We start from the raw sequence: 25,382 nt of genomic DNA, 5'->3' as shown, positions 1-25,382 counted from the left end.
GATTGATACCATGTGAGATTGGACCCTGTAGTTGCTAGAATTCCCAGTATTTCAAGAGAAACTGAAAATTTCCATGTTTTATGTGAAATCTTCTGATATTTCAGTATTGGAAGTTCATTTAAAAAAATAATGTTTATACACACTTTGTGACTCACAAACAGCTGGATTCTCTTCTGAAAGCCACCCTGACATTCCTGCTTTACACAGTGGTGACATCCATGGGCAGCATCAGTAGTGCCAGCTACTCTTGCCTTTTTTGGACAGAGAGCCATGTAAACTGGTCTTTGTCATTTGTCTCACTTACCATCCTTCCACCTTTGAAGTATCGCATTTTTCTTTTTTCTTTTTTTTTTTTGGTTTGAGAGAGAGTCTTGTTCTGTCACCCAGGCTGGAGTACAGTGGCGTGATTTCAGCTCACTGCAACCTCCACCTCCTGGGTTCAAGTGATTGTCCAGCCTCAGCTTCCCAAGTAGCTGGGACTACCAGCGTAAGCCACCATGCCCAGCTAACTTTTGTATTTTTAGTAGAGGCAGGATTTCACTACATGTTGATCAGGCTGGTCTCGAACTCCTGACCTCAAGTGAAGCATTTTATAACCTCCTTTATCTTTTTTCCTTCTCTTTGGAGTAAACCTAAAGATGATCATCAGTCCATTTGGGTCATTCTGTACATAGCAGGCTCTTAACTTCCTTTCCTGTAGAACAGTGATTCTTTTAAACAGGGCCTGGATCATAGGAAGCACTAAATAAGTGCTGTATAGTATTATTTTCCTTTCAATCTGGTAGAGTGAGGCTCTCTCTCTTTTGCATTATCTACGCAGGTGAGTAACTACTCAGTGCTGCCAGTTCTATGAGCTTTTTATTTGATGCTCTGCTTTTGTAGCTGGCTCTTCTAACACACATTCTTCACTGTTGCCCCATCAATCTTTACCAGGACACTCCCCTACTCTGGGATGTACAGTAGCTCCCTGCTGCCTACCAAATTAGGTCGTAAATGCATTAGCCCAATCATTTTCAGCTTCTGTGATCTGATCTGGTCACAACCACATTTTTCAGTCTTTTCATCAACTTTTTTCCATCCAAATATCCAGCCAAAATGGATATCTGGATATTGCCCAAACATGCTGGCACTGTCTTACTTGCAGGCGTAGCCTCTGCTGCTTTCTTTGCCTGAAATTCCTTCTCGTACCTTTCAACATGTTGAAATACTACCTAGCTTTCCAGGTCCAGCACAAATGTACCAAGCTCTCTTTACCTTTTTTTTTTTTAAAGCAGTTTTTCCTGGCTAGCACGGTGAAACCCTGTCTCTACTAAAATACAAAAAATTAGCTGGGCATGGTGGCGGGCGCCTCTAGTCCCAGCTACTTGGGAGACTGAGGCAGGAGAATGGCGTGAACCCGGGAGGCGGAGCTTGCAGGGAGGCGGAGCTTGCAGTGAGCCGAGATGGCGCCACTGCACTCCAGCCTGGGTGACAGAGCAGACTCAGTCTCAGAAATAAATAAATAAATAAATAAATAAATAAATAAATAAATAAATAAATAAATATAGGGCCGGGCGCGGTGGCTCAAGCCTGTAATCCCAGCACTTTGGGAGGCCGAGACGGGTGGATCATGAGGTCAGGAGATCAAGACCTCCTGGCTAACACGGTGAAACCCCATCTCTACTAAAAAAATACAAATACTAGCCGGGCGAGGTGGTGGGTGCCTGTAGTCCCAGCTACTCCGGAGGCTGAGGCAGGAGAATGGTGTAAACCCAGGAGGCGGAGCTTGCAGTGAGCTGAGATCCGGCCACTGCACTCCAGCCTGGGCGACAGAGAGAGACTCCGTCTCAAAAAACAAAACAAAACAAAAAATAAATAAATAAATAAATATAAATAAAAACAGTTTTATTGAAGTATAGATCATACACTTTAAAATTTAACCATTGAAAGTATTCAGTTTGGCAAGTTTTAGAAAATTTATAGTTATGCAACCATCACGAATATTCAGTTTAGGTACTTCTTTTACTCTCCAAGGTTCCATTTGCAATCACTTTCTTTCCCTCCTCTCGCCAACCGTAAGCAACCACGAATCTGCTTTTCGTCTCCATAGATTACCTTTTCTGGGAAATTTTATATAAATGAAGTCATACAATTTGAGGTCATTTGTGTCTGTGTTCTTTCCTTAGCATGTTTTTGAGGTTTGTCCGTATTTTAGGACATATCAATACTTCATTTCTTTGCATTACTGAATAATGTTACATTATATGAGCTTGCCGCCTTTTGTTTAGCCAGTCACTAGTGGATTGATATTTGGATTGTTTTTAACGTTTGACTATTATAAATAATACTGCTTTGAACATTCACAAACAAGTGTTGTATGAATGTGTTTTGACTTCTTTTGGGTAGAAATCTAGGAGTGGAATTGCTGGGGCATGTGGGAAGTGTACGTTTAACTTTAGAAGAAACTGCCATACTATTTTCCATAGTAGCTATAATGAGAAAAACCTGATATTACATATTTTAAAAAACATTCCCTGAAACTAAGAGGGAGCAAAGTGATTAAAGAATGACTTGGATGAGTCCAACTTGACCAGTAGATGAGTTTATTACGACTTACATATGAGGTACTCCTGGATGGCGGCAGGACAGCTTTAGAGATCAACACAACCTCCCAACCTAAAGCTGCTTTTAAGCTAATTTTCTGGCGCTTTGCCTACTGTGTGTGTGCGATGGGTCTGTTCTCCATGTTAGATTCTCAGCTACCCTCTGGGATGTTTGGGTTATCAGGGACACCTGCTTCTCAGCTGGGCACCTTGGCATTGGCTCACCGCCCAGCCTTTAAAGACAAGCAGCGTACATACGCTCCTAAGTAACCCGGTGGGTGACCCATCACAGGACGTGGCTGTACCACTTCACATTCCCACCAGCAATGTTTGAGGTTTTGTTTACCCACATTCCCACCAAGTCTTATTATTGTCAGTCCTTTGGATTATAACAGTCCTAGTGGTATTTCGCTGTGGTTTTAATTTTCCTTTCCACAATGATGAATGATATTGAGCACATTTTCATGTGCTCTGCTTTTTTTTTTTTTTTTTTGAGTCATTTTTATCTGTGAACTTGTCACAGCTCCTCTCTTAAACTGTAAGACTTTAAGGCTTGTGCCTATTTGTGAAATAAATGGAGTAATAATAGATCTTCCTCATAGAGTTCCTGCATGAATTAAATAATATAATACAGGATAAGCGTTTGTAGATGTGCTTCTTATGCACAGTATTCATTTATTTATTCCTTCAGCAGTTTATGAGAACCTCTTAGATACTTAGCACAAAAACTCAGAAATGAGTTAGGCATGGTCTGTGCCTGGAGAAAATCAGACCTCTTCTGATGTGATGTCTCTCAGGCATCTCAAATGCACTGTGCCCCAAAGTCAACTCATTGCCAGCTCCCTGAAGCCCACTCCACACTCCACCTGAATTCGGGATCTCAGTTTATGGGACTGCCATCCTAGATCTCGAGCTACCCTTGCCCCTCCCTCTCTGTCACCTGCCTGCCCCTTCCATTCACCCACCCAGTCCTGCTGCTTTCAGCCCACCTGTCCCCACTCTCTCCCCACTTGGGCTGGAAAAGCTACCCTTCCTCTGTCCCTTGACCTGTGTTCTCCGAGGCCCTGTGCATGCCTAGGTCACTGTGCTCATTATGCTTAGGACATTGTAAGGTAATTTGTAGGCTTCCCGCATATTTTGTGGACCCCCTGAGGTCAGGCACCCTGTTTTACTCTTTTATCCTCAATACCCAGTTGGTTGCCTGGCATGCAGTGGGTACCCAAGTTTTTTGAGCAAATGAAGGCACTAATGAAATGAAATGAGTGAATGAGTGAAATAATCACCGAAAATGCTATTATTTCCTACCTTCATATTCTTGAATGCGCTTTCCCCTCAGATTGCTTTCCCTTATTCAACAAATGTGTTTTCTAAATATGGGAAGCCACATTTCAGGGAGTAAAGAATTGCCTGTTAAGACTTTCTGGCTCATCCCTGAAGCCTTGCAGAGGTTGTAAGTTGCAAGCTGTGTCATAGTATCAATGACTTTGGAGTTTGCTAGTGTAATTACAATGCTAAGAGTGCTGAGAGTGCTGGAGAGCCAGAGGCCTGTGACAAGCATACCTCACTAGGAGCAGAAATGTACCTGAAACAGAAGGAAGCAACAAACAAGGTTTTCTTAAGATATAGCTTCATTTCCATAAAATGAGCCTTTCCAGCAATTCCTAGAATAGAAATATCTCCTCCAAATTAAAGAAAATGATGTTGGAAAGTAATTACTCAGGGGTCAAGGGTCCCTGTCTTAGCACTGAAGGCCCCAATCTAATTTTGAATTAAAATTTGACAAGGAGGAGAGATCCCCATTCCACCTGTCACTTTTAATTTTCCAGATGTGATTTTTATTGGTTAGTTTCCATTGCTTGGGAATATTAATCAATATTGGTGGTAAACACCATACATGTCAAGTACTTTCAAAATCCCAAGAGGACCCCAAATGGGTATAGGATGACTGGTTGCAACTCTCATTCTTATACAGGATTCGTTACACTTTTTTTTCTTATTTTCATGGATAGGAACTTGCAATAAAAGGGTTTAGCCATTAAAATCACAGGAACCATAGGGCTAGGATGGATTGCTTGTTGGGCTCAGTGCTTTGCAATGATGATTCCTGATTTTTCTATAGATCACTTCCCTTAAAATGAATTGTTGGTGACAAATGAGCAAAACGGAATTTTGTAAAAACAAAAAACAAATGACTTTTACATGACTAGTACCCTTTCATCCTCTCTCTGCCACGGTCTAATTTGTCAGGTAACTTCTTGTTTACTTAAGTCCTAAGGAATTTGACTTTGGTGCTGAGAAAGGGAGCATGGTTTGATAGAAAGGATATCTATATGTCTATATATCTATATATATGCTTTTATTTCAATACATTTGGAGTACAAGTGGTTTTTTGTTACATGGATGAATTATACAGTGGTGAATTCTGATATTTTAGTGCACCCATCACCTAAGTAGTGTGCATTGTACCCAATATGTAGTTTTTCATTCCTGGCCTCCCTTCCACCCTCCCCCTTCTGAGTCTCCAAGGTCCATTACGTTACTCTGTATGCCTTTGCCTGTTCATGGCTTAGCTCCCACTTTAAAGTGAGAACATTCGGTTTTTGGTTTTCCAGTCCTGTGTTACTTCACTTAGAATAATGGCCTCCAACTCCATCCAAGTTGTGGTAAAAGACATTATTTCATTCCTTTTAATGGCTGAGTAGTATTCCATGGTGCATATATCCCACATTATCTACTCATTATCTGATGGGCAGTTAGGTTGGTTCCACATGTTGGCAGTTGAGATTTGTGCTGCTGTAAACATACATGTGCAAGTGTCTTTTTCGCATAATAACTTCTTTCCCTTTGGCTAGATACCCAGTGGTGAGATTGCTAGATTGAACGGTAGATCTACTTTTAGCTCTGTAAGGAATCCCATACTGTTTTCCATAGAGATTGTATTAATTTGCATTCCCACCAGCAGTGTATAAATGTTCCCTTTTCCCAACATTCACACCAACATTGATTTTTTTTTTTCTTTTGAATAATGGCCATTCTTGCCGGAGTAAGGCGGTATCCTATTGTTTTGATTTGCATCTCCCTGATGATTAGTGATATTGAGAATTTAGGTAGAATATTCTGCCTTATCAGGGAGAATAGGAAAAAAATTCTACATTCTTTCTGCAGATAATTGGCTAGTGACTTTTTGCCAATTTAATCTCTCTAGACCTTTTTTTTTTTTTTTTTTTGGTGCAATAAACTGTACCATATTTGAAATCTTCTTCTTATATCTGAGTTTCCTGACTTGGCTGACAATTCCTCTTCTCTTTTTCTATCTCCCAAGCTCCTGAATCGGAGACCTAAAATAGATTTTGCTCAAGTGCCAGCCCTGGCTGATTGGTGATGGCTGCCTGTAGAACTGTGTTGAGGAGGATGCAGAGGCTACATGTTGGCTCAGTGGGAACAACTGGGGAATTGATTAGTGCTGTCTGTCATGGCATGCGATTGGAGAACAGAGATGTATGCAAGATACTTGCAAATATTATGTATTTACTGCAACCATTGGTGTTTTCCTGGCTCAGTCCAGAAACTCTTGTATAAACAAGATTTTCTTGTACATATTCTTGGTTCCTTGAAATAAGCTGTGGTATAAAAGCAGAAGAGTAATGGAAAAAACAGTCTTGGAGAGCCTGCCTTTCCTGGGGAATGATTTCCGCAGGCTACATGCCATATTTTATCAAATGTAAGATGTACCATGATTTTATGTGCCCATAAGAAAGAAAATTTGCTACCAAGTATATTGTGACACAGATTGTAATCTTCAGAGATGTTAAAATATATTATTTGAAAAGTTTGACTCAAAATGCCTACTGTGTAATGGATTGCATCTTGAGCCCTCACACACAGGTAGGCAATTATTGCTATCTCCTGTTGTTTAGGGGAGCACATTAAGTAGCAGAGGATGAAAGCATCATGTCTAAAGTTACGCTGCTGGTAGGAGTAAGCAGGATGTGAACCAGGGACACCGGAGTGGCTCTAGTCGTCTGTGCTCCCTTCTAGGAAGATATTGTCCTGTCTCACAGGTCTTAGAGCAGCTTGAGGAAAAATGTCCAGGCTTGTTTATGTGTGGTGAGGGCATGCCTCAAAAACACTTCCTGGCTGATGCATCCTGTTACTGACTGCTCTAGAGAGGGTTGTCCCCTGTCTCCCGCCACCCCAGTGATGGGGACGAACAATCCCATAGGGAGAATCAAGCAGGGAACTTGAACACTGCCAGAAGTTCTTGGAAGGAAAACAATCTGGTGATTTTGTTGAAATTGGGATCTAGCCTTTATTTTGGGTAGTTAAAATAAGCCTCTGGGTGATATATTTGGGGCCTAATTACCCCGGTTTTCACAGAGGAGGCTATTGAGTGTTTAAATAAAGGTAAATGCTTGGCATCACACCAGCTCCAGACATTCTGAGCAGTTTGTTCAAAAAGAAAAAAAAAAAAGGAAATTGGAAGTCACCCCGTCCTCTGCTGCTTCACCTCATAATAGTACTGGAGACTCCGGGAGGCATCTGTGTCATCAGAGACTGGGCTTCAAAGCTCTGACTTCACTTTTCACTCCTGGGACACCAAATTGGAAATGACCCAACTAAGCAACTACTCTGAGCCAGACCATGAGCATAGAGACTGAGTCAGGGACTGCAGCAGGACAGTACCAACTCCTCCCAACCCCGGTCTGTGACAAGCAGGAAGGAGGACAGTCTAGGACATGAGGAGGTGTGATTCCCAGCCAGGAGTGGTTAGTTGGCTCTTGGCCTTCACTCAGCGCCCCTATACCTTATTGGAAAATAGTATTTATAATAAAGCTATCATTTAATGGCACACACATCCTGTATGCTAGGCAAATAGCTAAGCATCTGATGTGTTTTACCTTACTTCACCTGCATCAGATGCTCATGTTTTACATCTGAAATAACTGAGACACAGCGAGGTCATGCAACTTGCCTATAACCACACAGCTTGTTAGTGGAAGAACCAGGATCTGAACCCAGGGAGTACTGTTTTGGAGTCCCTGCCCTTAAATAGTGTATCATACGCTCCTACACTATGAATAACTAAGCTTATTCTTTACGAATCAAATATTTTAAGGATAATAATGAGCACCTTAAACTCAGTTGCCACCTTGCCTGGATCATGGAATCTAATGAGATCATCTATGTGGCAACTTGCAGAAACATATAAAATGGCACAGAATTTCTGGTGGTTTCATGATGACAATGATATGTTTAGGATTGATCTCCTAAATTCTGGTAATTAAACCACAAAAACGCTTTGTTTATGTGAGTGTTGGTACTTATGAAATAGCAGGCTTAACATAAGAGGATGAGGCTGGCATGGAGTTTCCAAAGGATTCTCCTTCTGCCTTTAGCTCATCTCCAGGCACTGTTCATCCTGGTCCCTAAAGACCTTTGGACTCTACATGCTTCCTTCCCATTGAGACCGCTAGCATGAGTCTAGCCACAACCAACTCTTATGGTTGTCCCTGGTCTGCAGGACAATGTCAACAAACACCTGCTAAATGAATGAAAGATTTTTACTGTCTACTTGTATTTCCACACAAACCATCATTCTTTTTCTCAATATGCAAGTGTTATTATTGTTAGCTTTATGTCATGATTAGATGTGGAGAGTAAGGGAGGAGAAAGAGTTGCTGCTGAGTAACTGGATCGAGTGGAAAAAGACAAGGCTAGGGGTGGGGAGAGGAAGCATCACCGCCACAGAATGCACTGTCAGTATTAACAGTTCACATTTATGGAGAATTTGTGTGACCAAGATGGTACCAAGCACTTTAAGGGCATTATCTAATTTAGTCCGTGAGATTGGCAATAATTTATACTATCTCATCTCAAAGTGGAAATGGCCATTAGAGGGCTTGAACGCCTTCCCAGCATTGCAAGCCTGGGAAGGAGGAAGCTAGGATTTGTATTCCATCCGAGTCTGCCAGGGCTTAAAGCCCATCTTCTTAAGCAGCTCACTGTACTTGTCTAGGAACTTGTTTTCCTGAGGTAAAATTAATTTAATTGAGAAAATTCCTGAAACTGTATGTGCATGCATATGTTTGTATGTGTCATATATGTGTATACCTGTTTGTGTGTATGCATATGTGTGTTAAGGTGAGATCAGGGAGAGAATCAAGTTAAGAAAGAAAATAGTAAAAAAAAATTAGACAAAAGACTTGAAATGACAGTTTGTAGCCAAAAGGTGGCATCATGAGCTTGAGGTAGCTTGGTTGCAGCTTAATATGATAATATGGATGGTGTGCAAGTTTTTTGGAGGGGGAAGCATTGCCTTAATAAGGACTTTGGTGAACACATATCAGGGCATACTAGGCCTAAAATATATATGCAAAACATGGATTCATATCTCAACTTTCAAAGGACCTGTAACATGTCTGCACGGAAGTCATTTATCAAGGTAGACTTCGCGGAACTAGAACTGGGTCTTGAATGCCGTGAAAAACGTTAATGGGTGGAGAGGAAGGCTTGGTGCATTTTAAGTGGGAGGAGTATTTCTTGCCCTATCCCTTCTTGCAGTCTGCAAAACTCTCATCATTCTGCTAGGCCATCTTTCCAGTTGTTCTTTGTCCTTGTTTCAGTTACAGCATTACCACGTGTATTGGAATTTTCTCTTTACCTATCTATGCTCCACAGGAAAGTAAGACCCATGCAGGAAGTGACCACATCCTTTTATCTTTCCATTCATCCTTCCATCCAGGGCATGGTGTGTAGCAGGCACTCAATTAAGCTATGGCAGTAAATTAACTTAAAGAACAAATGAACTGAAGGAACAAATTAATGACAAGCTTTACAAAGTTCAATTTTAAAAATAATGTGAATAAAGTTTTGTTTCATGCCAGTCTTTCCTGTAAAGATTTTTTAAAACATAAAATTCCCAAATACCTTACTAGCTCTGGGTGACAGAATTCTTTCAGGCGAACTAAAATATGAGAGCTGGGGCATAAAAGAGCATGCTTCATTCTCCAAATCTTTCTTCCATCCCATGATTAGCTGCTGCAGAAATGAGAATTAAGAGGAAATATGAGATTCCTCGATTTGTTTGGATAGCTACTGCATTCTCCCTGCTGTGTTCAATGGAGCAGACCTTTGCTATGGATAGGGAGTGCTCCTAGGTAATGATGATGATGTCACTGCTGCTACTGCTGTTGCTGCTGCTGCTGTTGCCATGAAAGTTTCACTTGACTCAGTACATATATGTATTAGTCCATTTTCACACTGCTATAAAGAACTGCCCAAGATTGAGTAATTTATAAAGGAAAGAGGTTTAATTGACTCACAGTTTCTCATGTCTGGGGAGGCCTCAGGAAACTTACAATCATGGTGAAAGGGGAAGCAGGGATGTTTTACATGGTGACAGGAGAAAGAGAGAAGGGGGGAGACCCCCTTTATAAGACCATCAGATCTCATGAGAAGTCACTCACTAGCATGAGAACAGCCTGGGGAAAACTACCCTCATGATCCAATCACCTCCCACCAGGTCCCTCCCTCAACACATGGGGATTATGGGGATTACAATTCGAGATGAGATTTGCGTGGGGACACAGCAAAACCATATCAACATGTTTCTGCAGGGTAAGTAAGTTCAGGCCCTGGGGAAGCTGGTGCTCAAGCAGGGGCTTTCACTGGTCACACAGGGACTACAGCTGTCAGGAGAGAGAGAGAGAGAGAGAGAGAGAGAGAAAGAGAGAGAAAGGGGGTGAGGAAGGGAGGGAGGGAGAAAGAGACAGAAAAAGAAAGAAAAAGAAAGAGAGAGAGAGAGAAAGAAAGAAAGAAAGAGAGAGAAAGAGAAAGAGAAACAGAGTTTGGAAATTATTCAGCAAGTGCTGGTAAATGCAGTCACACAGGATGACTGGTCCATCATCAAATCCTAATGAAATTACCTCCAAATATCTCAGTGCCTTTCAGCTTCTGTTAGTGGAGCTGGACAAATCTGATTTGAGACAAATAATTTTAAGGGTGTTCTTAAAGGTAAGACTCCACTGTATCTTTTGTCCTATTTCCTGGCACTGGAAGAGAGGCCAGCTTTTTCTGGTCCTTGGAGAACTTAAGAAACAGCATATCTGCCATTTGGGCATTGGCTGAGCACCTCCATCCCTGACATTGCTTTCTAAGTGCTATGGAACTGGGGACAATCTATGTGGTTTGAAAGGAGTTGACAAGCTGGGAGCCATTGTCCTCCTTTCCTCAAGAAGGGAGGAGGTCTCCTCATTCCACAGCTAGAAAGTCTCTTCACAGTGCAGATCCCCATTTTGCTTCTCTGTAAAGTGGGGCTAGTAATGGTCATTACCTGCCAAGCTTGTGGTGAAGACTGAATAAAAACATGCGTGAAGCTCACTGCACAGGGCTTAACACATAGTAGGCCCTTGGTAAATAATAGCCATTATTATTCCCCTTGTGGGCTGTCTTCTCCCTGCTTTGACACAGGTGTCAGGAATAAGATTACAAATTATTTTACAGCCCTGCCTTTCTATCTTTCCTGGATTTGTGAAGTAATGTTCAGCTGTTGCTATGGCTGGGCTGTGAAGAAAGCCTCCGTGAAATACAATGAGGCACACTGTGTCTGCTGTGAAGGCCTGGAACCCACATTGGGAGGAGAAATCCTATCATGAGTATCCTTCCCTGGGCATTGAGGGTCTGACAATTCCTGATATGGAATTGTCCCCACCCAAATCTCGTCTTGAATTCCCACGTGTTGTGGGAGGGACCTGGTAGGAGGTAATTGAATCAGGCAGGCAGGTCTTTCCCGTGCTGTTTTCATGATAGTGAGTAAGTCTTATGAGATCTGATGGCTTTAAAAAGGGGAGTTTCCCTGCACAAGCGCTCTTCTCTTGTCTGCCACCATGTGAGATGTGCCTTTTATTTTCTGCAATGATTGTGAGGCCTTCCCAGCCAAGTGGAACTGTAAGTCCAATAAACCTCTTTCTTTTGTAAATTGTCCGGTCTTAGGTATGTCTTTCTCAGCAGCATGAAAACGGACTAATCCACTGCCCCTGGGAAAATCCCGTGGGGACAACTGCTGATGAAATAGGCTGTCCCACAAATCTCAGGCCCATCACCGTCGTCCACGGCACTGGCCTTAAGTGACTCAAAGGAACCAATTCTGTCAAATGATCCTTCAAAATCAAAACCCATTTTTCTAGATTTATGCTACATTCATTCAGTGATGCATTTGTGTAGCCATTAAATTATATTTATGATGATTTTTAACAACACAAGACTATTCTATGAATTCTATATAGAGAGAGGGTTGCAGGAATGAAGTAGCAGCAATGACAACAACAATAATAACAATAAAGTCATCAAGGAAACTGAAGTTCAAGGAGAGGAAAGAAATATGGTCCCTCACCAGAGGGCCTTGATCTCTCAGAGCTCAGAACATGTTCTAAGGCTCACATTATGTTAGTATCTTCTGCTTAAAGGACACATGACTTGCACATTTCTGGAGTTTTACTTTAAAAAAAATCATTTCACTTTCCTTTTATAATCAGGAAAAATAACTTTAACACTATTTATTTAAAAATAGGAATTAATGAGACAGTCAAACTTACTGAAACATTTTTTTTTGAAACAGAGTCTCACTGTGTTGCCCAGGCTGGAGTGCAGTGGCATAATCTCAGTTCACTGTAACCTCCGCCTCCCAGGTTCAAGGGATCCTCATGCCTCATCTTCCCTAGTAAGTGGGATTACAGGTGCCCACCACCACACCCTACTAATTTTTGTATTTTAGTAGAGACAGGGTTTCACCATGTTGGCCAGGCTGGTCTTGAACTCCTGATCTCAAGTAATCTGCCTGCGTCAGCCTCCCAAGTTCTGGGATTCACCACGCCCAGCCCTGTAACATTTTCATATATATAATTTCACTTTTCTTCTGAAGAGTCTGTAAAGACAGAGAGGCACAGGGTTTCATTTTAAAGATAGAGGTGATGTGTGGAAGTGAAGATATTGTTCAAAATTATGCAGAAAGTCAAGGGCAGAAGTCAGGACCCCCAGCCTGTCCTGGTCTGTCTCTCTTCCCCTGGACTGCTTTTCCTTGAAATGTCTCCATTGTCATATATTCTCCCAATTCATTCAACAAACATATACAAAACATTCACAGCATCTCAGGCAATTCGAGAAGCCCTTGGAGAGTCCCAGAGATGGAAATGACAGTTGTGTCCCCCCAGGAATTTTCTTTCTGGTGGAGATGAGCATGAGAGATTGACAAAAGAAATGTCAATATAACATGAAAAGTGGCAGCCTGCACAACATGCTCTGGGTACTCGGAGGATGCAGTGACTAATTCCATGGCAGCAACGGGGGATGATCAGAAAAAGTTACAGAGAGGAGGTGACATTTAAATTGCAACTTGCTGTCTGGCATCGGAGTTAAGAGCCCAGGCTCCCAAGCTTGGCAGACCCTCAGAGAACTCCAGCCTTCACCACCTCCTACCTGTGTACTCTGACAGATTACTTATCTCCCCCTAAGCCTCCATTTATTCTTCGGGAAAATGGGGGTAATCATAAACTACCTTGTGGTAAGTTTTTTGAAGAATAAATGAGATAATGCAGGCAAAGCCTTTAGTAATAGCTCATTGTAAATTCAAGAAACTAAAGCTTTTATTATCACTATCAGTAGTAATAATGCTAATCTCCTTTTCTTTCCTCTAAATTAAAACTATTTTCTGTGGTAGATAGGTAATGGAATGGTGTCCCTTGTAGGGAAAACAACATTTGCAATGTCACTGATATGTAACAGCTTCTTACTTTTTGGAAAGTGGCAAGGAGATGGGGTTGGGGGAAGTAGACCAGTAGGAAGTTAGGCTATAAGCACTAGGTTGGCGTTAGATTATAAGGAGACTTATTTGTAGGGGAAGGAATTTTGATGCTCTAGGATGGTAGTGGGATGCAACTAGAGATATAAAAACCAGGGAATGACATTGCTAGATGTGTGTCTTAGAGAGAGGCCCCAGGCAGCTGTAAGGGGGTAGAAAATGGTAAGAGAACATAGATGTTGAAGAACAGTGCAGGGGTCTATGTGGAAGAGACAAGGGATCCCGATTGTGAAGTCTTTCAATTAAACTAAACGACACTTCCTGGATTTGGACATTGCAAGATGAGGAAAGCTGCTCCTACTCTCAGGGAGTTTAAAATATAGTGGAAAAAGGGGAAGATAATGAGAAAGAGCCACAAGAGAATACATATTGGTCTGTTTTCACACTGCTATAAAGACATACCCAAGACTGGGTAATTTATAAAGAAAAGAGGTTTAATTTACTCATAGTTCCATGTGACTGGAGGGAGGCCTCAGGAAACTTACAATCATGGCAGAAGGCGAAGGAAAAGCAAGGACCTTCTTCACATGGCAGCAGGAGAGAGAGAGCAGTGAGGAGCGAAGGGGGAAGAGCCCCTTATAAAACCATCAGATCTCATGAGATCTCTCTCGCTATCACGAGAACAGCCTGGGGGAAACTGGCCCCATGATCCAATCACTTATCACCAGGTCTCTCCATCAAAATCTGGGGAATTACAACTCAAGACGAGGTTTGGGTGGGGACACAAAGCCTAACCATATCAGAATACAAGAACAGCATTTGGATGGGTTCAAAAGGAGGCAATGTGACATCCAGGTGGGGTGAATCAGAAAAGGACACCTGCTTATTGTCAGAAGCTGCCCACCAACCCTTGAGCTCTTTGGTACTAGGCTGGTGTCTGCTCTGCATTTTCCGCTCAGTATCCTTGGCACCTTGCCTGGCAGAGATAAGGGGCTTGATGACTGTTTACTGAAAAAAGCGATTACAGACTGAGGTTCATCTGAGATTTTTGGAGCCAAGGGGTGCATATTAGTGGAGATGAGGTAGAGTTTCAATCCTTGAAACGCACTCCAGGTCAGCAGCCTGAGTCGATGAGTGCTGATGTTTTGTGTTGTTTTGATTTTGTTCCCTTTGATCCCTGACTCTCAACTACCGAAGGTATATGGTTTTTTATTTTAAAACAAAAAAGCACACCAAAGACAATGACACCAGCAAGTAACTTCTCATCACCTCCATCACCCATCTGTGATTTCTGTTTGTGGAAATGAATTTCATTAGGCTTGGTGTGCTCAGTGGAAAAACTGTGAATCACTCTCAAGTTCAGCAATTAACATGACTCAGCCCTTGGTTCATGAGCAAGAAGGCTTTTCTGTCAGCATAACCAGGGTATCATAGCACCGTGTCTGCTACCTGGGAAACCAAGATGAAGCGCCGAGTAGAGGTCACCATGTTTAACTTATGATGTAAGAAATAAAGGTTTTTGTCAGGAGCAAACATACAGGTTTCATTTGAGTAAAATCTAATATAGTATATTACGGATTCTAAGAATTTGTGAAAGCCATTTATGATAATAAAACTCTTATTTGCTTCCAAGCAAATCATCCTTTGGTGTGATTTTCCTGCCTTTTCACTTTAGTTCTGCTTTGAGCCAAGGCAAAATGCTTTGCCCAAAATGTTCCTTTAGTTAGACCTTGTCTCTTTTAAGTTGCATTTTCTCTGGAATGGACTAGGTCACATGTAATAAATTCTGGCATTTTAATAGAAACATTATGGGGAAAATAGTTAACAATCTGTTTTAATTTCAAAAGTCATTTACTCTTTGATATGGTAAAGCAGTATCTAGGTAAAATGTGCAGAATGCATTGGGATTTAATTATGATGACAATATATTCTGAAACAATGTTAAACTGGACCATCAATATTCAGGACAAAGATCTTGGCAGGAGGAAGGGTACTGGGAGCAAACATTGGTGTCTTTTTATTCCTGGGTCCTGAATGCCGTGTAGACCTCAGGAGAGTTAGAAGCCTTGGGCACATTACCAGTGGCAGATCCTAATTTCTGTAAAGATCTGAGACTAGGGCATGATGGTGAGAAGGTGGAAAAATTGCTGTTTCTATTCCTCAGGGACTTAAGTTTCTCTTTGGGGAAGACTGGTTATTTGATCTGAGAACAAAAAAAAAAAAAAAAAAAAAAAAAAAAGCACACATACATAAGCCAAAACCACAATAATAGGTCATTTAATTCTAGGAATTAAATAATCCATCAATCATTTTGGGAGTGTACTATGAAATAACTTGAATGCAGATATGTATAGATTTATACCATATATCATTCGGGACTGTACCCACTATGGTACCATCCTAATATGAGGACTGAAGGACCAGGGATAAACTGGGGATTAATTTTTAGTGTCTCCCCACTGAATCCAGTGTACTCATTAATTTATTTCTGCAACGAGTATTTAAACCCCATTATGGTACATGATGGAGATACAAAGGCAAGCAAGAATAAGCAAGATTCCTTCCTTAGGGAGACTACAGTCTAGATAGATACCTTGATCAAAGAATGACACAGATATATGTACAAGGACAACTGTGCCAAGGATTTCAATGGTAAGGTCCCTTGTGCCAGCAAATGTCTAAGAGGGGTATTTGGCATGGTCTGGGCTGAGTTAGTGGTAGTCATGGGAGGCATGACCTGGGAAACTCCAACAGAGCTGCAGGCTGGGCAGGGAGGGTGGTGTAGGTGGGGAGTATTGCAAGCAGGAGCAATGGGAGCCTTTAGGGACTGAAGGCATGGTGGGTCCAAGAAAGCCAAGAAGGCTGGCTGAGACTGGAGGACAAACACCAGAAGGGCCTGTGGTGGGAGCATACAGGAGAAGCAGGGCAGGATGTGCAGGGCTTCGGACCACAGCAGCAGACTTGGTCTTACTTCCTAAGTATATCGAGAAGCCACTGAACACTGAACACAGTCAGAGTGTAACATTATTCCCGTCCAAATTTTGCAATGATTGCTTTGGTTGCTATGTGGAGAAGATACTTGAGAAGTGAGAGAGGGGCCGGGAGCGGTATCGTGCACCTGTAATCCCAGCACTTTGGGAGGTTGAGGCGGGAGGATTACTTGAGCCAGGAGTTTGAGACCAGCTTGGACAACATAGCAAGACTCAGTCTTTACAGAAAATAATTGTTTTTAAAAAACATAAGGGGGTTGTGGTGGTAAGCACCTGTAATCCCAGTTACTGGGGAGGCTGAGGTAAAAGGATTGCTTGAGCCTGGGAGTCTGAGGCTGCAGTGAGCTAGGATAGTGCCACTGCACTTCAGTCTGGGTGACAGAGTGAGACCTTGCTTCAAAATATATTAAAAAAAAAAAATAAGTGTAAGAGAAGATATTGCATGTGGGGAGACCTATTGGGGAGGTTCCTGCAGAGGCCAGTTGAGAAATGAAGTGGGTTTAGAACAGGATGCCCACAGTGGAGAGGCACGCCGACCTGAGAACTTGGCTTAGTTTGGCAATGAGAGGACCAAACTGTGTGTGTTGCCAACGGATGCATCCCTGCTCTTTATGGGCTGAGAGTTCTGTAGGAGGCAGAGAGAAATTAGACATTTGCAAAACCTCAGGAGTAGGGATGGTATGATATGGTCCATAGAAATTTAGGCTGTAAATTGGTGAAAAGAAGATGGGGAGGAAGTTGAGGTGAAGGTACTAAAAAATGGGATTATGTTCATTAAAGCAGTCAAACGTGGTTTGCGCCGAATGCCGACTGTTGGATTGGGATTTGTCCCCCGCACTTTTTCTTGCAAGCAATGCTTGATGGGCGTAGTGATCATAAAACATCTTTGTTTCTTGGCATTTATAAAAAGAAATACATTTTTAGCATACAGCAAGTTGCCTTGAGCAGCTTAAAATGAGAGCCTTTTCAAGTGAAGGTTATATTGAGGATTCAGCTCAGCTAATGAAGGTAAGAACGGGTTTCAAGTCTAGCCTCATGCTTCCTGGAATGGCCCCGGCCCCTCACACATTCCACCCACCTACCACATTGCTCCCAACACCTACTTCCCCACAGGATTGCTATAAGCCCTTGGTCAAATCATTTAGCCTTCCTTAATTGACTCATGCTTAAAATGGAAGGGACATGGCTCTTAAAGTCTCTTTCACCTCTAGGATATTTGATTCCACACAACAAGAATCTTTCATTCCCAGAGTGCTTTGCTGTATTTTATGTGCCCATATGCTCTTTTGAATCATGGGCGACTTTATTACTTAACATTACTTAACATTCATTGTCATGGTTTCTGGTGAATCCTTCTTTTTTTTTTTTTTTTTTTTTTTTTTTATTTTTTTTTTTTTTTTTTTTTTTTGAGACAGACTGTTGCTCTGTCACCTAGGTTAGAGTGCAGTGGCATGATCACAGCTCACTCCAGGCCTCCCCGTCTTGGGTTTAAGCTATCCTCCTGCCTCAGCCTCCTGAGCGATGGGGACCAGAGGTGCAAGCCACTACCCTTGGTTAATTTTTTAATTGCTTTAGAGATGGGGTCTCACTACGTTGCCCAGGTTGGTCTCAAACTCCTGAGCTCAAGCAGTCCTCCCACCTTGGCTTCCCAAAGTGTTGGTATTACAGGTGTGAGCCATTGTGCCCACAGGAAGTGTTCTTCCCTTGCCCCGAGAAAAACCTGTTTCTGAAAACCACTGCAGCTTCACGGAGTTACTTTCCTTTCTCTCTCCCAATTTTCAATCCACAAATGACTGAATATGCATTTATTGAGGGCCTGGCCCGATGTGTACCCTACATTGTGCTCTTGGCTGTCACTGAGTTCATTGTCAAGGCACTCTTGGGAGGCAGGGGGTATATCAGAGGAATCAGAGGCTCACAGAGGCTAAGTAACTTGCTCAAGGTTATGCAGCAAAAAGAAGGTAGCACAACGCTGTCAAACCCGAGATTTCTGATTCTATGTCCAGGGTTTGTGTTTGTTATTGTTTCTCTAAATTGGGGTTTCCCAGAATGGGAGACTCACTCTCCAGGTGTAAATCCAAGCTGGTTTTAAATGGTTCGTGGAGAAGGCAGGAAAAAGAATACTGAATCACATGACAGGAAAGTTGTTTTCTTTTCAGTTCTCTCAAACATCCTGATTAGTCAAGTAGAAAATGGGCTTGGTGTGAATGCGGCTTTAGTATGTGTTGAATATTTGCTAATATCCCCTCTTAACAGAGAGCTGGTCTCAGGCTTAGCAGCCTCAATAGCAACAAGGTTTAGCAAGAATTTAATAAGATATATTTTTATTTCATCTTCTATTTTTGGAACATGATATTGTTTTTCTTCACATTGGTGATATAAATTTGACTTTTAAGGAAAAAAATTACAGGGGAAATAATTAAAGAAAAGTACTGAATAAATTAGAGTTCAGGTGTCTGAGCATAATGATACAGGTCATGCATGTGCATCCCTGGGAATGAGGCTGGGAGCAGCTCTCCATTGATTCATGCTGCCTCCCTCGCTCACAGGATACACGGGGCTTCATGTGATCATCATGACACTAAGTTCTGAATCTGCTCTTTATTTATTTCCCTTAGAAATATATAGAAGCAATTATAACGAAAGCCATACTTGCCCTTAGGACCACTGAGGTGTGCTTCTTAAGCATACATTTTGTAACCGAAATCAACCCAAGCTAGTAATGGAGTCTTAAAACCTAGAAAAAATATGTAAGTTTATTGCAAAAGATAATATCCCATTTAAAACAGTTTAGAAATTTACAAAACCTTACATCAGTACATCGTCTTTAAGAAGGTACTCTATAGATGAGCTGGTATTAAGTTCCAAGGATAGTGAGTATGCATTTATGCATTGTTTTTTAAACTACAGAGAAAGCAGCTACATAAACTCCTGCAATTTAAGTTGATGTATTGGTCTTTTTCCTTTCAATTTTATAAAGTAATTTTTGCTAAATTAATACCTCTCCAGATAACCAGATCACCTCAAGTACAGCATTTCTGTAGAATATCATGGTAGATGTTACATAATATTTTACAAAGAAGCAGTGATTTTCACATGAACAAGTGAGTATGCAGTTTTGGCATATGTGTGTATGATGTTTTAAACATAGAGACGATCATTTTTGTTCATCAGGAAAATGTTTATGGAATCCTGTTTCCTCATAATGATTTTAAGTATCAATTTTTCAGAAGATAACTCCTTCCCAGTTCCAGCTCAGTGGCCCAAGCAATGTGGTGTTGTGCTTTAGTGTAGAATCAGTATAGCCTTGTTTGGCTGTATTTCTAGAAATGTCAACATTTCCTCTCTCTTTTTTTTTTTTTTTTTTTGTTGTTGTTTGTTGGGGAAGTGCACAAAATGTCAACATTTTCTAGTCCCAGTTTTATTTAATTCCGTTAAGGGTTCATGTGAGGGCCCCAACTGGAAACATATCTATGACCGCATGAGCTTATTAATTTTGTGTGAGGTACCTCAAACATCTCTTTATCTTGCCAGGCTAACTTTGGCCAGTAATCCAGCTCAGCTCTGAGTCACTCAGCTCACGTAATGCGGAACGTGCTAAGAGTTTATAAAGTAGGAAAGCATATGTTCTTATCTCTATTCAAGAATGGACAAACAGGCCCTGGAAATTTAAGCCATTTGCCAAAGGCTAGTGGGATAGACTGCTTGGTTGCCTGGGTCTCTTAATTCTAGGAACGGGGTTTTTACATTCTAGCATGATGCCCGAGAATGTAAATTCATATGAAATTAGTGTAAGCAAAGCAAATTAAGATGGAAGCTCTACTACAAGATAAAATTACATAAGAGATCTCAAATGATTTCACTTTATTGGATTATCCTCTATTCTGTTCTTTTCCATTGCTGGGGCCAACTGAGAGTCGATTGTATGGATACAGGAAAAAAAAAAAAATCTGTGGCTTTTAGATAGTGGTAGCATATCTTACTGAAATGTGGCTTCTTAAGTATGACAAGTGTATTTATCTTAATTCTAACATGACGTTATATATTCCGGTCTCATTCTGTGGGCTTAAACATTACACTAGAAACAGAACAAGAACATCTTGAATGACATTCCAAGACTTAAATAGTGCAAGCTGATATTCCTTGCCAAATTTCCCTTTCATTCTCACTGAAATAGCTTTGTGCACTGCATTGCTATGACAGGGGAAGGTGAAACCATCAGAGTGGTTTGCTCAATTAGGCTCCATTTACAGTGGGGTAGGTACATCCCACAAACACACAGGACGCTGTGCTCTACAAAGATTCTAGTTTAGACACTGGATCTTCAGCCAAGGGGATTACAAAATACCTTCTTCGTTTAATGTATGTTTAGTTTCAGGATCCCTTTCTAGCAATGTCAATCTAACCACATGCTGATGGAGAATTTAATTCAACCAGAAGGTATCTGAGCCTTTCCATCCTACCCCTCATCCCCAAGAGTATGTGGCAATTACTTAATTATATTACTTTAGTCGTTTGTTCAGCCATGCAAACTTGACTGGGTCCACATGTATGCAGGTCTTGTCAAAAGAATGAGCCAGACCTTGAAGAACTCAGACTTTGGGATAGAAAGGTATTTAAAACTAAAATAGAAAAAACTATATCCTCATCCCCAGTCCCGCTACTTTTTCAATCAGGTGACCATTGCCTGGTCACCAGGAAGGGAGTCTGTGTTGATTAATATATGTTTGAACCTATCTACATGGCTGTTTCTGGGATGAAGGGATGAGAAACAGTGTTGTGTTTTATCTTAGCCATATCTATGTTACTCATAAGATGTAACTGATGGACAGGTTGCTGGATCTCATGATTTTAAATGTTGCAGGTAAGTTAACTATGGAGTCTTAAAGTTCACACCGAAAACAGACTCCACCCAATTGCCAGGTGGTCTCAGGCCCCAGGCAGAGAAGAAGCATGATGGTTTAGGGTGGGCCCTGGAACAGCTACAACTGCTGAAATCCTCTTTGAATTACAATTGTCCAGCACACACACCAACAAGTTTATACCCTGGGGTGGCCTGACTCTGCCACAGGCAGAAAGGTGCATGCACCATGAGATGACAGAGCCTTAATTTGGGATCAAGGGGATCAATTAGAAAGGAAAACAACCCAACATACCAGGGTGAACCTGCATTTTATGCCCTGCCCACTTCTCTTGTGCTTATTATGCTGATATCTTAGAAAACTGCCAGTTTATCTCATTTTTTCTATGGTACCTGCGTGTAACCTATAACATCCCTCTATCTTCCGGCTCTGCACAACACTATTTTTTTCTTTTGGGTTGATGAACCCAGGATGGAAAGGAAGTGCTTAGCATCGTGGAGGTGTTGGAAGGTATAGTGTGGGGTTTTACTCGTGGTGGGAATCTGGACTTGCAACTCAGCTTGAGTTCTGGCTGAATGTGACGGGGAACTTGGCAAGTGGTCACCCTAGTGCCCGTGAAGCCCTCAGCAAGCAGTGGCACGCACTCAGGTAAGGATGGCGGTCAGGTGTCCAGCAGCGGCTACATCAGCTCCAAGGCTCTTCTGTTTCACAGACCAAAGGGCTCACAGCCCAGGGCCTTTGCAAAGAAGTGGGGCAGACCTTAAGTGCAGTGGATTTCCCATCTCAGGGAAGTACGTGGAGATGGGGGGCTGGGGGATGGTCCCAACCAGCTCAGATCCACCAGAAGCATTTCTTTTTCACCTTCTTGGTTTTCCGCCTTAAGTCCTGCTTTTCCGGGGCTGGGGGTTCTGCTGGGGACTTTGGTGGGGGCGATGCCTCCTCAACTGGCTCTGCTTCCTCCAGACTCTGCAAAACTTCGTGGAACCTGCCTTCCTGCTGCCGAAAATCATACTCTACACTGAAAAACACAGAGAGGAAGGAAGGAAAGTAAATTCAAATCAGCACAGACTGATTTAGCATCACTCAGCCCCAACTAACATGAAAGAACAAGAGCTTTGGGATCAAATCCTAGATCCTTAGGTACCTACTGGCTGTTTGACCTTGGGAAAGTGATACCACCTCTCTGAACCTCTAGTTCTTCATTGATTGAATTGGCACCTGTAATGCCTTCCTCACAGGGATGTTATTGAGGGTCAGTGAGACCTGATGGCAAGTGTTCTGTAAATATTGGCTCCAGTCTCTCTCTTAATCATTAATGAGGTTTTTTTTTTTTTGCATGTGTTATGCATGAAAACTGTCTCATTATTAAAAAACTGAGATAATGCAGAGGAACAGACAAGAAAACTGACTGCTCAGTTTCATCATCTGTAAAATGGAGGTAATATGAGCACCTATCTCAAAGGCTTTCTTTGGAATTAATGTGTGTAAACTGAGATCATATAAATGAAGTGCTCAGAGTAGGCCTGGTGTGCGCTAAGTCCTCCGTATGTGTTAGCTTCTGTTACCGCTATCATCGTCATCATTAACATAATTTCTACCAATAGATTATGCCTTGCTCTTTGAATTGCATCTCAACTTAAAGATGTATCTTGGAGAGCTTTACATGTAAGACTGCCTTGTAGTATTCCTCAATATGATGTATTTAAATATTCCTCTACTGATGGATGGACGTTCCCATGCTCTTTTTCGTTGTTGCTGTTGTTGTTGGCTATTTTACTTGTGTGTTTTGGTGTCATTAACATACAGACTCCATTGTCCTGTGCTGATTATCACAAACATCGAGGAGGTGAAAATGAATTTGTCGCAGACCCGGGGTCCTCGAGGTCAGGGGACATGGGTGTTGAGCAGAAGCCTGGCCTGTGGGGAGTGGGTGCTGATGCTGTCTGTGACCTCTGCATGTCTGGGAGTCAGGCCAGCAGGCCTCAGAGGCTGAGCCTGCTTCCTCACTCTGGCTAACCCTCCCCAGAACCCAGAGAGCCGGGGCAGGAAAAACAAATCCTCTTAGACATCCCTGTGGGCTGAGCACAGGTTCCCTCTGTCCTTGATTGTCCACTTTCCTCCATGAGGAGGATTTACTTACAGAGGAATTTTCAGTGCCAAGATGCTTATAAGAAAGCTCTTAAGCTTTTCGATGTGTTTGTTACCTGGTTTCATACCAGGGGTCTCAGAAGGCCCAAGGATGAGAAGCCAGTGTGGGAGTGTGGAAAGTGGAGGAAACATGGTTATGAAAACAGTGCATTCTCCTTGTGTAGCCAGGAGGAAAATGAAATGTTGCATCTGGTAGACCAAAGACCCCATGTTGGTTTACGATGTGGCATGACTGGCCAATGACTTTATACCCAGCAAGGGCTGAAAAACAGCTGTCATTAAAGGGACATCTGCCCTTGTTACCTATGCCCATGTCACCTCCCAGGGCCGGGAACCCAAGTTTGTGCTGCTGCAAACGCATGTTGCCGTTGCCATGCATGACGGATGAAGCCCCAAAGGATGCCTTGTCCCTGAGCATTCTGAGATGGAATCTGAGATGGAAGAGGCAGGGCTGAAGAGTCAGAGGGGTGAGGGGGCCCGTTTTATAGCCAGACTGACGGGGTATTGGTTCTTAGGGAGCACTAGGAAAGGGTATCTGATTGTTTTGTTTCTGTATTTTTCATCTAGACTTTCTTCTCCTCCACTTACATCCCTTCTCTTTCTGTTCTCGCTTGCCTTCTCTATGGGAACATAATCCTGGCTGGATGACCTATAGGCCGTTATTATGTTAAATTAGAATTATGTATTATGGATGAAACATAGACTATGTTTTTTAAAGCAAAGCTCTACAGTTTCACTGTGAGATCTTGGAGAAGTCATTTCCCACTTCCAGGTTGTTGTGTCCTCATCTGCAAAATGAGTAGTGCCTACGCAAAGGATCTCAGTGAAGCTTAAATGCTGTGTGCATATACAACATGCAGCACAGAGTAGGCACCAAGTATTCAGCCAGTCACTCGACAAACATTTATTGAGCGTCTTCTTTGTGGCAGGCCCTGTTCTGGCTCCTGAGGAAGGAATGGTAGACAGACAATCTCCCTAGCCTCCTGGCACTGCCAATCCAGTGACTCTGTGTCCTCAGTGCTGGCATCAGTAGCTGTTAGAGACCTTCTCGCCAAAGCCCAGAATTTGCCAGGCCAGTGGGCAGAGGCATCTGCAGACTCACATACTGACTCTTTATTTCAGGAGTCTCTATTTCAGGAAAAACTCTCAAACCATGTTTTTCCTCTGCTCTCACACAACAATCATCAACACAGAAGAAGCCTTCTATGACCAAAGGCGTGGGAGTTTCTCCCCACTACCAAGCAGTGGCCACCAGTTGGTGTCTTCCAATTCAGTTCCAGCACTATCTACCCAGAGATAGCATCAAATTCCACAGACTGGGGGCTCACTCCCACAAGACTTCCCCCTTGTTCCCCCCACTTACAAGTCCGGGCCCTTGGAACTCCTGACCAACTAGCTTCAAGTTGGGGTTCCCAAAACCCCTTCTTTGGGTTTGATTAATTTGCTGGAGTGGCTCACAGAACTCAGGGAAATACTCGCTTACGTTTACTGGTGTATCGTAAAGGATATTGCAAAGGATACAGACGAAGGGATGCGTGGGGCAAAGTGTGGGGGCTTCAGCCCCCCTGTGTAGCACTCCTTCCTCCGGGGTATGGGCAGAACCCACTCTGGAATCAGTCTCTTGATCCACAATCAGATTAGAGTCCTGCCTTAGGCAGGTGACAGGAAGACAGGAGAAGGTCAGAGAGAGACTCTGCTTCCTGAGGCCTAACTCACCCAACATGATAACAAAAGATTGTAACAAGGGCTATGGGAGTTATAAGCCAGGAACCATGGGTGAAAACCTATCTGTCTGTCTGTCTGTCTATCTATCTATCTATCTATCTATCTATCTATCTATCTATCTATCTATCTGTCATCTATCTAATCTATCATCTATCATCTATGTATCTATCTATCATTATCTATCTATTATCTATCATCTATCATTATCCATCTATCATCTGTCATTATCTGTCTGTCTATCTATCTATCTATCTATCTATCTATCTATCTATCTATCTAT

General features: G+C 42.2%; 2 protein-coding genes across 2 annotated transcripts in view; one reads left to right on the top strand and one right to left on the bottom strand.

Annotated features, from left to right (window-relative positions):
- The window catches only part of DOCK2 (dedicator of cytokinesis 2), a 450,129-nt gene that overhangs the window by 193,452 nt on the left and 231,295 nt on the right, over window positions 1-25,382 (top strand). The window lies entirely within an intron of this gene.
- Window positions 21,514-25,382, bottom strand: part of FAM196B (family with sequence similarity 196, member B) — a 122,485-nt gene continuing 118,616 nt past the window's right edge. The window contains exon 4 of the mRNA XM_011968669.1: window positions 21,514-22,247. Coding sequence (XP_011824059.1) covers window positions 22,061-22,247 — 187 coding nt within the window. The 3' untranslated portion in view covers window positions 21,514-22,060. The remainder of the gene's footprint in view (window positions 22,248-25,382) is intronic.

This window comes from Mandrillus leucophaeus, unplaced genomic scaffold (genome assembly GCF_000951045.1).
Source record: "Mandrillus leucophaeus isolate KB7577 unplaced genomic scaffold, Mleu.le_1.0 Scaffold855, whole genome shotgun sequence".
NCBI classification, from domain to species: domain Eukaryota; kingdom Metazoa; phylum Chordata; class Mammalia; order Primates; family Cercopithecidae; genus Mandrillus; species Mandrillus leucophaeus.
Note: the sequence above shows the minus strand (reverse complement) of the source record. Positions and strands in the feature narration are given on the sequence as shown.